Source organism: Anabas testudineus, chromosome 16, assembly GCF_900324465.2.
Source record: "Anabas testudineus chromosome 16, fAnaTes1.2, whole genome shotgun sequence".
Classification (NCBI taxonomy): domain Eukaryota; kingdom Metazoa; phylum Chordata; class Actinopteri; order Anabantiformes; family Anabantidae; genus Anabas; species Anabas testudineus.
In genome coordinates this window covers 20,349,716-20,366,432 of record NC_046625.1, presented here as the reverse complement: position 1 = coordinate 20,366,432, position 16,717 = coordinate 20,349,716, and the positions used below count along the sequence as shown (strand labels likewise).

Below are 16,717 nucleotides of genomic sequence, written 5' to 3'. Positions count from 1 at the left end.
CGTGGCTGTGGCGGGGACTCCTTTAGGGTACAATTTTGTTTTAATACACTGATAATGAAATTTCTACATTGTGTCAGTTGTTTAGTTATTATTCAGTCACACTATTTCACTATGTTCCCAGATAACAGATAATAACCCTCGCACCTCCTGTTCGCCACAGTCATTTTAAAAGAGGAGGGTTGAAATGAACAATTAAATTTTGAACTGTAAGTGTGTGTTTAATGCTGCATGCTGCCACCGAGCAGAGCAGGAACTAGTGCAGTTTTGTGCCTTCCTCTTCTGGTAGAAAAGAAAAAAATATGTCAAATGTCTTTGTACAGTAAGTCTTTGCAAGTCAGGTTTTATTAAAAAAAAAAAGTAGATCCTACATCTGTCCAGGCAGGTCATACTAGTTCATCGTATGCCTCAGAGGTCTACAGCTCTGCAGCAGTGGAAAGAGCAAATGAAGGCATAAAAAAATGATCTGATTGTGAGGACTTAGTGAATATGAAATAATACAAAGACACAGGGAGTTAGCTAATTCTGCACTGCCTGGGCTTATGTAAAACGGCCTAGTTACATTGGTCAATTCCTGCACGAACAATGGGCTAAGTTGCTCTGGAGACTTATTGGACATGCTGTATCTGAATGTGGTCTGGCTTAAGAGGCTTAGAGTTGAAAAGTTTAGGTGACCTCTGAATAATGCCACATAATGTGGTCACGCTGAGTGTGTATAGTTTCAATGAGCTCAGATATCAGGTAACAATGGGGTGAGGACAATGAAAGCTCACACCGCAAATGAATTAAGTCATATATTGTGCTATAGCTCATGTATTTCACTGTGCGCATTACACTGTCCACAACTCTGACTTTCCTTAAGAGCAAAAAAATAAACTATAAATTCAACACACATAATGTTTGACAAATACTAAATGTAGATTAATCCGCAGCAGAAAATAGTCCCCGACAAATGCACAATTCCCACTACAGTAACATTTGCAAAAAATACAGTATCCAGCTGTTTTCTTATGAAATTACTTTTTAGCTTCTTTAAAATATAAACTATTTATTTACGAGCTCATTTAGCAGATCTAGGTCTTCAGTGTGACGTATGGCTGTGCAGTGATCACATGTGGGCATGCTCTGTATTAGCTCACTAAACAGTTAACAGCTACAATCCTTCCAGTGAGGCGGGTTTGCGGCATCTCAACCGCATTTCTATCGGTGACACATTCAGCTGAGATATGCTAAAATAAAGAAATCAAAAATGAGGCACATTCGCAGTGCTCTTAATTCTCTCCTACTTTCCAGCTGTTTCGTTTATCAATCTGTTGTTTATCTGTATAGAAAATTCTCCACTTTCTGTCTCTCTGGGTTCCTGTCTGTCACCCCCCCCCGCCACCCCCCCACCCCATCTCTCTCGCTCCCTCTCCCTCTTTCCACTGTTACTGTAACATATAATTACTCTACAGACTTGCTGCCTGTTTCTATAACTTCAGTGGTTCAAAGAAGCTGTTGGAGTGTGGAGGAGAGCATTGTGGGAGTTCCAGGTGGATTTCTCGATAATGAGTTAGCGCAGTAGTGGAGTTGAGAGTTTTAGCAATGGCTGGCTGCTAAGGCTCTTCCTGGGAGTTTAATGTAAAACAAACAGGGCCATGCTGACAGCCTGGGAAAAACAGATATTGCACTTTTCCTACTTCCACTTCAGGGCTGTTGCAGCCTCTCATTTTCAGAAAGGGAATTCAAAGAAGAATTTATATTCATGAAATTGCTCTGCGAATCATAATTTGAGACATTTAAATGCATCAAACATTACTCTTGTTCTTTGACTTGTAATTTTTAAAAATGCTCCTGTCTTTCTGTTCATCTGGGTAAAATCCTACAGGAAGAATACAAATGGTCAGGGAAGATGTTTTGCTGGCAACAGGAATGGCAGGAATCCAAAAATAGAGGGAAAAAAAAGTATATTTGACACTATATGGTTAGCTTGTCTTGGTACTGATGACCAGGGGCACCCTGCAGGGGACCTGACTACACCACCCGGGTGCTTGTTACACACTCCAGTTCATGTATTATACATAACACACTGCAGGAACACAGCTCTCAGAGGAATCATTTTGCTGAATCTGGTCCTGTTTCCCTCTCCACATACTTCTCTGACTTACTGAATGACGAGTTTTGGCGATAGAGGGTGAGCAGTTGTACAAAATGTAATGCAGAAATAATAGGACAAAATGCCCAACAGTATGCTACAGCCACTCAAACCAATCACTAGTCCTTACTTAGAGATACTCCCCCATAGATTCACACTGGCAAGCATCCAAAATGAACTGCTACTATCTTTGCAGGCAGCCATAAAGAAAGCCGAGACCACTGAAACGTGAGCCAAAACATATTCTGCAAGCATACTGTGCATTGAGATATTCACTGTTTTCCATAAGTAACGCATCTCAGGGAGCAATGAAGCAGCCGACAGAGGGGAAACAGCACAGGGGTGAAGATATAAACAATCTGGGCCTCAGCTTTTCGAAGTGGGAACAAAGTTCCTGTTGGACTCTGAAGTGCCTTTTTCCCTTTAGTCGATCCATGCAAGCGTCAACACGATAAACACCACTCCAGAACTACTACCACCAAAAAAAAAAAAAAAAAAAAAAAAAAAAAACCTGCAGGGAAATAACCAAATTCAATATGAAAATTGACAAAGATTTCATATTTTCAGCACGTCGACATTAAATTCCAATGTCACCTCCAGAGGGTACACACACACACACACACACACACACACACACACACACACACACACACACACACACACACAAATCTTTAACAGAAAGCAATGGAGAAGAATGAGCAGTATAAATCATGTGTGGACGCGAACAGCTGAATGGCATCAAACACTTCGCCACTTTCTGAACTTAGTCCAAGTCCATCTTTTAAAAAAAAAAAAAAAACGCCAGGAGCAAAGTATGGAACAATTTTTGGTTCGAGAGCAGAGAAAAATGGACACCCAACCAATTTATCCAAAGCTCTGTGGCAAAGTTGCTACAAAGGAGTCAAGTCAAGTATGGAATTACACAGTCAGGATGGGGTTTTTTTGTAACTCGTGGTATCACAGTACTATCAAATTGACATTTATTGAAACATTCATTTCAAAGCCAAAAGTTTTCATGATGTAAAAACTCGGGCAGTTTTTTCTTTTTTGTGATATTGTTATTTGAGGACTTTAAATTTCTCAACTCAGCGACTGTTTCACAGCTACCATAAAGTGACGAGAGATCATTTACTCTCAGATTTCAATTAATTCTCCGCGTTCGCCATTCTCTGCGTTATCGTTAATCATCAGTTGGCAAGCGCCTGCTGATTCTTGGGGAGGATTTAGAGTAATGAACTTATACAGTACAACACAGAACAACTCTCACAAGGGCACGTCTGCACACGTTATTGTGTTTAATTTAATAAGGTCAAACTGGAAGAGACAAACAAAGGAACTGTCGGTGAAACACAGCGGAGGTTATGACGCAGCATGTGCAGTGTGTGTGTGTGTGTGTGTGGGTGTGTGTGTGTTTGTGTGATGGTATCTCGAGGATGCATGGATGAAGAGTGGCAGAGGAAATTCTCAGACTTAACAAAAAAGTGAGAAATCCTGTTATTGGTCCCCTCTTCGTTTTTGTTTCATACAGTCAGTCTCTGAGCAAAAAGATTAGAAGATTTTAAAGAAGTGCATAATCTTCTTTAACAGCTTATCAAAACTTTAATGATTTGGTGATAAAGAGCACAAAGTTAAGTAGCCGGTTAAGAGGATAACTCCCCAGTGCAGTCTAGTGATTAGTAGATGAGAATTGGGAGACCGAAAATCCGGGTTGCAAATCCCACTCCTGCCACTTATTCACTTTGAGGGAGAAGAAGCTCCATTTCAGCTTTGGGGGTATTGTCACGGGGTAATCATTTTTGAAAAGTGATAAATGGAGCTCCTTTCCTTCACCCTTTGGAATCCAAAACACATCTTTATTTACGTATTTATTTTGCTGTGTCTCTCTGGTTAACACCCGTCAAGACCCAATTATAGCTGCAGCAGCCTTGTGCTTTCAAAAGAAGTGAAGCTGCAGACTGTGGTGTCAGGACTCCGCGCAGTCTGAGCATCTTCTCGTGCAGCTAACGGAGCTCTCTACAGAGCCACGTTGGGATGTTTTAATGAGGGTTTTCTCCGGACACAATGCAGCAGATTGAGGAGTTAGTCTTTACGACAGTGGGGCCATTTGGTGCTTTCAGGGTCGACTTTGAATAAACAACATGGACTTTATGACAGATTAGTTGTATGTTTGCCTCACATATGAACATAAATCCATTTCTAGTGGGGTTTGAATGTCTGATTTCTAAGATATCTAGCTAAAGCTTTGCTGAATTAGTGAGAGAACAAATGAAGCAAAATGGCAAGCCCATCCCCACTTGCTTGCTATCTACTCTGAGATAGGGATTCACTTAGTATAAAAGAGGGGAAAAAAAAGGGGGGCATTAATTACCTTGTGAAATCTAAAGACCATTAACTTTGTGTGTCAAGTGATGTTTCTCAGCTCCTAATCAGAGTTTTAGTGATATAAATTACTCTTTGGATGAGAAAAACAGATATGGTGTGAGAGTGTGTGTGCACATATGTCTTTTTTTTGTGTGTGTGTGTGTGTCCTTGTAGCCTCATGCGCATGCAATTATTTGAGTGCATTTGTGACTTTGAGAAGCAAGGAGAGAAAAAAAAAAAAGAGAGAAAAAACCTAAAAGAAAGACGGAGAGAGTGAGAGACAGACAGAGAGAGAGAGTGAGAGACAGGCAGGAGTGGAGAGGATGGAGAATTGTCAGTGTCTTTGGTGGTGGTGCTGTGGCGTGGTGTGGTGTGGTGTGTTGCGCAGCGGAGAGATAACAGGATGCCTGTGTTGCTTGCTTACCTTTGCTGTACACCACACAGTTGTTTTTGTTGTCTTCCGCTCCCTGCCAAGTCACATCCAACAGCCACCTGGGGCCAGCGCTCAGCACCACCGGGACCGTGCTCTTCGTCTTCTGGACGGGGACAGATAACAAACACTAATCATTTGCTTATTTTGGTGATTAAAGAAACATTAATAACCACTGAGTTACGCTCCTCTGCTGCTCTGAATGGCCACATACAGACAATTTCAGAAACTATACAGCATGTAACTCAAGTCCACCCAATCCCCCCTTTTTTTTTTTTTTTTACATTGCTGAGAAGATTTGAAAACCAGGGCAGGTTTTGTATGTGTGTGTGTGAGTGTGTGTGTAGTGGCCCACAGACAAAGGCTGCTGTAGTGGTTGGAGTGATGACAAATGGGAGCAAGAGCCTTGTATCATAAAAGGAGACTTATCATCCAGGATTGAACCTAATGTTTCAGAATCAGATCTCTTAGATTAACATGAGCATCTCAGGTGTCGGGCAAATAAAAAAAAGAAAGTAAGGATTAAAAAAAAAAAAAAAAAAAAAAAAGCTGGTGACTTTCAGAAAGAAGGAAGCGAGTGTTCACGGGTGAACTTTGGGCACATTGTGCTTTGCTATCACCAGGATCTCACCATTTCCTGAAACAAGCAGGGAAGAATTTAAAGAATCAGGATCCATTTCAAAAGGCGATTGAGGTTACAGTTTTTATAATATGCTGGAAAATTATTCGGAATGTGTAAGGTCATTTTTCTTCCTGGTCAAAGGTCAAATGTGTAGTTTTATTTCTCAGAGAGGAAAAAATAAAACAGGGTGATAGAGTACAGTACAACATCCACTGTAATAGATTCACACGGTGCAGTGTCTTCACATTTGCTTGCTCTAGTTCTCCTCATAAGACATTTTATTCTGTTTTATTTGATTTCTTATTTTTGCTTCTCTCAGAGTGCTGTGTTTGTGGTGTTTTGTGTGTGTGTGTGTGTGCGTGTGTTTGAAGGGGGTGGGGGTAGCAACATCTCAGGCAGTTGGGTTCTGTAGCCTATTCCTCATGGGCAAAATGTCAGTATTTCAAGGCCATTACTTTTGAACCCTGGGGCCCTCGTTCATTAGGATGTTACAGAAATAGTTTAGCTAAGAGAAAATGGGTTGGGGTACAATCTCAACACTTCATTTCTTTTTCCGAGGCGAGCAGAGACAGGACACTGTCCATCTGCCTAATGCAACAGAAAAATACTAGTCCTCTCCTGTGCTTTTCACTTATGTCTCCCCCGCACAAGGCAACAACCTTCAAGGATAAATGCAAATGTCACTTGAGCATGTTAAAGGTCTGAATTGGCACAGATATGCACAAGAGATGAGCACTGAGCTCCGGCAGTGCACCTGCATGCCACCCCCTCCTCCTCCTCCTCCAATCGCCTATTTCTCTTTCCATGAACTCTATCTAGTTGGAGGCTGGAGGACACACTGATTTTTTTTTTTTTTTTTTTTTTTTTACAGAGCATAATTTACAAATAGCAAATACATGTCAGAGAGAAGATAGGAATCTGTTCAAATTAAGAAAAAAATACAACACTAAATAAAGATACACACACACACACATACACACATATATATATATATATATGTATGTATATATAGTGCTGCACATTGGCAAACTACACTGCCAAACTGATCAAACACAGACAGTAAATTATGTCTGTTGATGTTCTTATTCCTTCTCCTGGCATCTTCTTATCCCATCCTGGCAGCAGATGAGAGAGAGGGGACCTCTGTAATTTAAGTCATCCGCGATTTCACATTTCAAATTAGCCTCACAATAAAGTCTTCTATCTGGCTAACCTGAAAATCTCACACCCCTGTCAAAGGAGCAGAGCAGACCGGCCGATTGTTGCTAGGACAACTATCTGAAATGGGAATCAGATTAACCCTTTCTTAGATCTCCAGACTGGAGCCATCTCTTATTCAGCAGCGAGAGGCCTCTCTGCCTTCCCTCTGAGCCTCTGGGAATTCATGATATTCCAGCTGCTCTTAATATAGCCAACAGGGGTAAAATACCACATTAACTGGAGGTGTTCCCACTGTTAGGAATCTGATGGACCTTGTATTAAATCATTGCTGTAATCAGAAGGGTTACTTGACTTATTGCTTTAGAAACTTTTCACAATCTGATTGGAATATAGGGAGGCAATGTGTTACTTTTTTCCTTTGCCTCATGTCTGCGTGAAGCAGCAATAGTCCATGACAACCTGTCAGTTCACATTTACATAATAAACCTATAGTGACAATTGGGGCCTATTTGCTTTGTAAGCATACTGCATGTAGCAGCCGTCACAAAGACAAAGAAATGCAGAAGAGCAACTGCGCACAACATATTTGGGATTAAGACGCAATGGCGTCACTGCAGGGAGGAGCGTCTGCAAATGAAAACATTTGTACAGCCGGATCAGTTGGCCTAAGTGGCTGAGGCCAGAAGAAATGCAGATTGACAGGCAGAAAATTACAATTTCCCTTGGAGCGAGGGAGCATATGATGAACTGGTTTTACAGAAACAAACTCCCTCCTCTCTTCTACCTAACAATCATACAGTCAGGGGATGTGACGTATGAAAGCTCTTTCCTGTACAAAGCAGCAAAGCTGAGTGGAGTTTGCAAAATATGCTGACCCTTAATCCACAGATAAATATGTCAGCTGCAAAACATATATACATTTGCATGTATTCAAAGGGGTAAATCAGAACTTAAATGCTAATTTCATGTCGTCTTTGTGATGTGAAACAGCTGAAAATATACTTACTTTTGCAGCCATATCCATCGTGTGTTCTTTACAGGTATTTGTAATACAGAAATCGATTTTTTCGATTTGTTTCATTTGTAGAGATAGTGTTTAATATCAGTTTACAGTCTATCATCCCTGTCAGAGCCTGTAAAAACCTTTCTGGCCTTCCTCTCTATGTACTGTGTTATGGTTTATCCACCTTCTGCCTTCACTCCAGTGGTTTCAATACTCTCCCGGTATTTTTATTTATTTTTTTCCTTCTTCTCTGAGCTCTGTTACCGTTCCTCGTGTAAGAGATACAGTGACCAAAACAGTGTAGTCAGCGAGGAAGTGATTACAAACTGATGCTCCAAATTCGCTGTAAAATGAAAATCAATATTTCCACAAGTTGCTGCAACATAAAAGATAACCTTCATTGATTTTTCTAGACTTAGGCCTCTGTGATAAAATCTAATATAAATTTTCAGCCACACGGATTTGGATCAGAGCGGAGCAGGGGCTGAACGATAAGTTCCGTGCACATCTCTCAGACTTGATTTTTTTTTTTTTTCCTCTTCCCCTTTCCCTTTTCCAAGGCAGGGCTGTACTATTTATAATTGGCCCTGTGTGAGCAAAAGCTTCTATCAGGAATCTGTTCTAATTTTTATTACTGAGAAGCTAAAGCCTGTTCCAGATAATTTGGAAATTTCAGGGGAATTGTGATAGAGCTGATGGCACAGCCGGACTGACTCCAGAAAGGAGCTAACCTGTAATAGCCTCTGTGGCTGCGCTGATTAAATGTTGCCATAGATGAAAGACCTGCCATCACCGCAATAAATTAACCAATCACACAAATCCCAAGTCGCTACTAATCCCTCCTTGATACCATGATCCTCTGATCAGCTGAAGGAGGTGAAGAAGAAAGTGGCTTGTGACACTCAGCCTTCCTCTAGCTCAGTCCTACCCTGTGTAAACAACAAGCTAATGATATCACCGCTGACCATTTCACCACCACTGGCTACTCTTAACCCACTTCATGGTCAGGGCAGGTGAAATCGATACAAACCTTGGTGGGAATGATTATTTTCCTCGTTTTTTTTTTTTTTCCTCTCCCCTCCCTCCATCAAGGTCACTGACTGGCACTGTATCCGTCTTGATCCCACAGCTGCAGGATTTAGACAACTGAGAGATCAAAACCACTCCGTCTGAATATCTCAAGACATTCATTGGCTTTATACGTTCCGCTTTCAACACCCACTCGGTGTGAAGTAGTGCCATTTTGAAACAAAAAAACACCAGTTGAAATATTTCAGCAAATAATGGCAGAAACACGTACTAAACGCTCCCGTCGCACTTGAATCGCTGAACGCGTTTCACTTTCTCTCCCTTCGCTGTGCGTTTGTCCCCGTGTTAACATCCTAGCAACATATCCCAAATCATTTTCAAGTGTCACGTCCTTCCCAGACAACACTAGCAGCAATATAAATATAAAAACAAGCTTATGTATGGGTTATGTCGAGTTTATATGTTCTCTGTTTCTAACATGGGAGTGAGGATAAAGGATTTGTACCTGTTTTACCAGTCAGTTTACAGCAGACAGCACACTCACACCTTGATAACGTCCATTGCAATTAGTTGTTCAGTGCGATGAAACAAATTGCATGTGGTCAACTGGAAATTTCATTAAGGGAGATTTTCCTCTAGCCCTCGTTATCGCTCTGCGTATTAATATTTTCTTAGCCTCAAGGATGGATGGGTTGCAAGGGTCTTTTTTTTTTTTTTCTTTCTTTTTTTTTTTTTTTTGGGGTTGAATAAAATGGCCAAAGCCAACCTCACAATCATTGTTCTCCCACTACTATCCACGCTGGGAGAAGCCGTGTATATGCTTAGTTGGGTGCTGCATATTTTTCATTACGCCCTGAAATAAGATTCTCTGTCAACATCCGACATAAAGTGGGAAACACCTCCATTTCTCAAGTCTGCTTTTGTGTCATTTTCTCCTCTTCTAAATGGCCACGGTTACATCTGCTGAAATGAAAAGATACCTACATAGTGCTTTCATTCCCCCCCCCCCCACCATCCCACTGCCCCCCCCCCCCTACTCTCTCTAAGGCTATAGCATCTGCTATTGGGAGACTAAATAACAGAAATATGCAGGAATTGCACACTAATTCCCTTTAGAGATAGATCTTGGCTGGTGCCCTGTCATAAATCAGAGAATTTCGATATGAAATGAGGCAAGCTGCTCTAATCATTTCTGCATTTCAAATTGGATCACTGGCTCAATCGCTTGGCTTTTAAACTGCTTGCCTAAGAGCAAATGTGAGGTGGGAGATAATTCAGCTGAAATCTCTGCCTGCTCTGTGCGGCAGTTAGTTTACTGCTTGAGTGCAAGAGAATGCTTTTTTCTTTCCTTAGCCCATCTTTCTCTTTTCAACTTTGTTAAATTGACTTTTCATTTTAGAATCGATTAAATTGAGAGAGTCACTGTTGTTCCCGGAATCTTTAAAGGGACACCCATCACTGTGCGCATGTGCCTTTATTTGGCTGCTGCTATCATGGCAGCGCTATGGGGAATAAATATTTTCTCATTTAAATCACCTTTTATCCTGCTGACTGGACTATAAGCATCAAAGCTCATGTGCTGCATTAGCTATTACTTATTTCACCCCATTGAAATGTTCACACTGTTGTATTTATATTGACTATGGGTGGCATTGCATGACTACTGTATGTTCAGTTGCTTCGGACATAACAGAGGGTAATAAGGCAGACTAATCACTGGCTGCTCTGGGTTTGGAATTTTGAAGCAATGCTAAATTATTAATAGAATATTTTATGATATTTTTAAACAGAAAAATCAGCTGCTTACTGAAATGGGGAGGAGAAGAGTGAAGAATAGAGATTCACAAAGAGGTGGGGACTCAATCCATACTCCATTCTTGAAAACCTTCAGGCGCATTGGGGTGCTCCAACTCTAAAGCCAAACAGTTTAGTGTAAGCTGCACCTGCCCTGAAGACAAGCAAACCTCTTTCTCCACCCCTGCTTCCATTCCTCCCTTTCCTTTCCTTTTCACTTCCTCTTCTTTCTCATGCCTCCTTTCCTTTTCTTTAATTTCGCACTTTCATCTCCTCCCAGTCATCTCTCCTCTCCTCTCCTTTAATATTTCCAGATCACCTGCACCGCTCTCCACTGATTCAGTCAGAACTTCTATAGGAATCACCTTTGCTTCCCTCCCACCACCATCTAGCCCTTCAGCATCAGACTACAATGCCCTCAACTTTCTTTGTAGTGAAAAATGTTAAATTCAACTTCACGAGTAATTGCGTGTGTACTCCAGTAACTATGTGTAATGAGTATGTCCTGGGAACCATTTGAAGTTGTAAACAAGAGAAAGTGGAATATGTAATGCATGTGCTCCAGGACTCAATCGTGTCTTGGAGGCAGAGTGTGCATATACACACACATGTACTTGTGTTCGGCTTTGGTCAGGGGACAGAACAGCTCTGTCGTTTCAGTACTCACATTTTGAATTACTCAAAATTTTCCATTTGAATTCAATTGGGAAGGACTTGTTTGATCTTTTACATGTAAGTTAGGGCTGACTCCCCAAGCAGCAAGAAGCTATGTGAAGGAACATAATAGAGAACCTGGAGCCAGTAATGCTCACCTCTATGGATATTACCATGGCCCCTGAGGGTCAAGGTGGCAGGTGGCGTATTCTCTGGACTGATCCATGCTTTCTCTGTTGGGAATAAACATGCGGATGGGGGATTTCTTCAAAGAGGAAGCAAAGGGAACTCAAGGAGTCAATCAGTCAATGGGGGTCACAACAAATCCCTGCTCTCATAACCACACATGGAAGACTAGGATCAGTCAGAAGCAGTAAATAAAGACAAACAATAAAATAGTAGGCATGATGCTTGAATAAAGCTCCTGACTTTAGATAAACCTTGGTGCCCTCCTTTAGGTATTGGATTTTAATATTCTTTTGAACTCCTGTCTCTTCACTGGCGGAGTTATGAATTTCACGATGCATTAAAATGGCATCTACTGTATGTGATTTCACTATTCAGGAGATTCTCGCATTCTTTTTTGCCAATCTCCCAATTCAGCAACTGAGCTCTATTCATATGTGGGTGTCATGAAAACTAATTACTATAAACGTGGTCAAAAGTACAGTACAAGAAATAAAAAGGTGAAAAAACAAAGACAAGAAAACGCTTGAAATGCATCACAAATCTACCTGTTCTAATGACGACCGAACTGAACAAAGCTATCTGTGATTTGCATACCACCCAATCATCTACATATTGCCACAGTGTTCAATAGTTTGATCTTTGCATGCACTTCAGAGAAATAGGGTCTCGCTAAATCCACCGTAAAAGACCAACAATATTTACACCAAGTTAAGTAAATAAGATAAGGACGGTGAACTTGCCCCTCGCTAAATGCATTAGACGTGAACCCTCTTATCAGAGTCTCAGCACACGCACTGTTAAAAGATGGGTTTCCCAAGCTGGAAATGGTCTTTGTTACCCAATTAGTTTGCTGACGACCCCGTGGTATAATATTCCTGCTTTGACAGCCTCATATGCAACCACCTAATGAGGTGCTGCTGGACCACCATGGAGCAAATGGACACTGTCCAGACCCTCATCTCCAGTGGCACCTATCAGCTTTCTTATCTTCATTGCTAGCTTTTATTTGTGTTCAGAAGACTTTAAGTTTTCTGCTTCGTTGTTCACTCGTCCAATCATTTTGACAAGGCTTTGTCTCTGTTAGGGCCCGAGCCAACTAGGCTAAGGATCACAGGGCTAAGGCCAGTATAGGATACAGCGAGGACTTATCAAGGTCTACCAGCAGGGGTTTGCCTCCCTGTAGCGTAGCTGTCCTTCTTTCTCTTTAGGAGGGGAAGCAAGCAAAGCCTCTGTGCTTCTCCACTTGCCTCACCAATGTGACCAAGAGAGAAAGAGGAGAGAAAAACTGAAGAGTGTTTATGACAAATGCAGTAAAATAATACATAATTTTTCTTTGAATCTCATTTCCGTCACTTTCTACCGTAACAACCAGCTCAAACTTTAATTGTTAAAACTTCCTCTGAAAAAATGACAAACACAAATGCTTATTTTTTCTACAATCAGAGATTGGTCAGTCATCTTCAGCTCACTTTATGCTGGAATACCAAGTATTCTATATTGTACTATGAGGGGCTTGCAAATGGAAACAATCAAGAATTATCTCCACCACTTCTCAAGGAAGTTGTTTCAACATATCATGAGTTACAGCCATGACAGTGACAGATGGCAAAGCAGCTGGCACCACTCAACTTTGTTTCACTTTTCTTTTTGCTTCTTCCTCTTGTGTTTTTGCTGCAATAGAGGTCTGTTGTGTATTGAAGTGTTGGATAAGCATTCATTTGGGAAGACATATTGCACACTGTAAAACAAGGCAATATGTGTGAAGCCAGGGACTTCTGAGCTTCTATTGTTTCCTGCAACTAATATTCAATAAAGACGGAGAGCAAGCTTTGCATATTTGTTGACTCCCTTTAAACTAGGTATGTCATATCTTCTAAATCTGTTGCAAACACACATTCAAATTCATATAATTCTGAGATAAGTGTGTAAGTGATAGCGTCTGACTTGTTTCAGTGTTATACTATCCCAAATGGAACAGTTGCTCATGAATGCTAATGCTGATATCAAGCTGTTTGTGTGTTTACGATGTACAGAAACCATAAGTGTGCAGATACTACATCTCTTCAGTGTGACAGTTCGCTACCCAGACTGTGCCACTCTCTGATAGGCCACAGGCAGACAGCATACAACCAGACAGTTTGTGAGAGGGATAGACACCCAACGCACCCTTGAGCCCTGCGGGTGTGAAGAGTGGCCCCGCAGGATCTTGAACTTCACTGGGGCTTTCAGCCATCACCAGTCCTGCTCTGCTGCTGCTGAATGGTGACAGAATAGAGTGTTGATAGAAAGCAGCTGCTTGTTGAACGATGTCTATTGTAGTTACAATATATAATTATACTACGTTCTTGTACAGTGACTGGGAGGATCAAAATGCGAAATCTATTATTTTATCGTGCTCAATGAAATTTTTCAAGAAGCGATTCAAGCAGATTTGGAGATGGGTTTGCTCTGTTAAATTGCACAGCAGAATATGTTTAATAAAAAACAGGAAGAGGAAGTTAATGTTAGCAAAACAATGGTGCTAAATATGTAATAAACATAATAGTAATACCGTAATATATGTAATAATAACATATCTTTTACTTGTAATGGGGTATTTTTTATTGTGTGATATTCACAGAGGGAAGCTAAAGACATTTTAAAACTTAAAAATTTTAATTTGTGATTTATGACATTGATCTACATATGAAATTGACCTGAGTTGAATACATCTTAAACTGCTAATTAATAGATTCATTCGTAATCCTGATACATCTATTATATGCTTTAAGGAAGGTGGAACAAGATTTAGCTAATTTATCTTCCCTTACAGTATCTTGCATCATAAGATGTCACATTTTTCTTTTTACTAAATCCAAAAGGTAACTAGCAGTTACATGTATCTAATACAGGTAATGGAGTCAGAGGTCTTTATGTGGTGCAGTAGATAATGAAGAATACTGTAGAAAGTAATATTACAAAAACACTATAAACCATGACATGGTGTTTAATTTATTTATGCATTATGAGCAGAGAAAAAGAAAGCTTTAATCCTTGTGATATGATCAACAGGATTTATGAGAAATATGCTCCTAATTTTGAGAAAACACTGCCACTATCATGCACAGCCGTGGTTTAAGTTTCAGTACCAATTGCTGTATTTATCACAAAACAATAGTATATTAAGGGATAAAATGCTACACCTACTTTCAAAAACTAAGTCTGATACAGTATTTGCAGGAAAAAAAACCTTTAAACCAAAATTGCAGTGAATTAGCCTTCAAATGAATCTCCATCTTTGCATTGGCTGTTTGATCATATCACTTTATCCTTGGCCTATTTGAGGGAGCCATGCAGCCATTACAGCAAGCACAAAGCAAATCAGCAAGTCCTGCTCTGCTTATCAGGGGACCTGCCATATCAGTTTGGGTAGTTGTGTTGTGATGTAAGGACAGAAAATGTCAAATTCACTTGTAGATCAAGTCAACCACGCATTATCTCTCAAACAGTGGAGCTCGGCTGTAACTGTACTACTGTGGCTCCGACTAGCTGAGTGACTGAGTGCTTCACGGCTAATACACGGCGCTGTGGGCGGCAATGAGTTCCAGCCAAGCACTTTTAAAGTGCAGGCTTGGAAAAATATAAATAACAATAAAAACAATGTCTGTGTGTTTCTTTTTCCACTCTCTCTCCATCTGACTCAAACAGACATCAGTGTCATGTTGATCTGTGTTAAAAAGCCCAGATTTAAAAGAGCTGCTTCAATAGAACGAGCTTGGATGTTGCATGTAAGAACATGAAAACCATCGATAATGCCATCGATAAATATATGGATGACACTGAGTGAGGGGGGGAAGCGGGCCAGATAATTACCATTTTACCCATCTGAAGGGACCCCAGCCCTGATATTGGTTTAAACCCAAGAAATAATTGATGCATGCAATCACAAATTGGTTCTCCGCCTAAAATTTGGGCCCATTATTTCATTAGATGAAGCCACATTCTTTGTGCCAAAATTATTTGTGTGTCCAACACAGAAATTCAAATCCTGTTAGTCCTGATAATGTCTGGCGTTTTCAAATCACATCCAAGACAGTCTGACTTTGAGATAGAAAACACAGGCCACCTTTACATGCAAACATAAATCATATGGATGCTTAAATTGTTGATTATGTTTTTTATTTTCTTTTTGTGGACTGTAATTGTTTATGTGCATGTTCGTGCATATTTGACGCTGTGTGTATGGGTGTGTGTCATCTCGCAGCTATGCTGCAGAGAGGTCCTATGCTGGGGTGCCTTCTTGCATATGTAATTGGATGTTACTGTAAATAATTGCCTGGGCATGTGCCAGTGTGGTGATGGCGGTGATTTGTGTGTGCGTCGGCTCATGTGCTGCATGTGTGTGTAGAACATGTGTGAGCGGGATTCTGTATGTTTGTGTGAATCTGTACGTATGTGTGTATGTGTGTGTTTGTGTGTATCTGTGTGTGTGCGAGCGCATCTGCCCCATCCGTACTCCACTCTCAAGTCCCACTGATTCTCCTTTCCAGCCATGTTGAATCCTCTTTTCCTTATCAGGCGAGCCCAGGCCTGCATCAGGCTCTCCTTGCTATGACAGAGGCTACAACAATAGGCCTGCGATACCGCTGCTTAGCGCTGCGTTTCGGAGGGGAAACCTGCCACGGGCGCAGATTAACTACAACACACACACACACAAAATAGATTGCAGCCTCCAAAACAAAACATTTTTCAGAATGCCTCCTCTTGATTAATGAAGCAATGACAAGAAGAAAAATATAATTTCTGAAACAGAAAAATCCGCCACCACTTGTTAAAGTTTAGGGGTACCTAACAATAAACATATTGGAGGGAGAGGGTGGGCAAAAGGAGTGAGATAAATGGCTTGAATGATGGGCTGAATAATTTCTGGAGCATTTTTTGGTCGCATAGGCCCATATTCCTACCCTTGTACTAAATTACACAATAATCACACTCCATCGGCTGACAGCCTCTGCCTCTCTCTCTGTCCCAGGTGAAAATTAGGACAGTATCTTGACATTTTCGCTCTTCTGTAGTCTACATGGTAAAGCTCTCTGTTCACAGCTAAAAGAAGCGCACAGGCTGCACACGCACGCTCATAACGCTCGTGCCGTCCACACTACGGCGCATGCACTCAAACAGGGGCACTGACCACAATGTAACTATACATGGATTTAATAGCTTCTGTACATTTTAGCAAAACTTTCTTTTCATTATGACACTTTACACCAGTAAAGTTAAAAGAAATTTCAATTAATAAACTATTTTGATTAAAAAGAAAACAAAGATTGTTTTCTAATTTTATCTCTTGACTGCCATATGTTT

The 16,717-nt window shown here is 40.8% G+C and overlaps 1 protein-coding gene across 1 annotated transcript in view; it reads right to left on the bottom strand.

The window, feature by feature from the left end:
* The window catches only part of zfpm2a (zinc finger protein, FOG family member 2a), a 110,723-nt gene that overhangs the window by 36,066 nt on the left and 57,940 nt on the right, over positions 1-16,717 (bottom strand). The window contains exon 5 of the mRNA XM_026373040.1: positions 4,917-5,028. Coding sequence (XP_026228825.1) covers positions 4,917-5,028 — 112 coding nt within the window. The remainder of the gene's footprint in view (positions 1-4,916; positions 5,029-16,717) is intronic.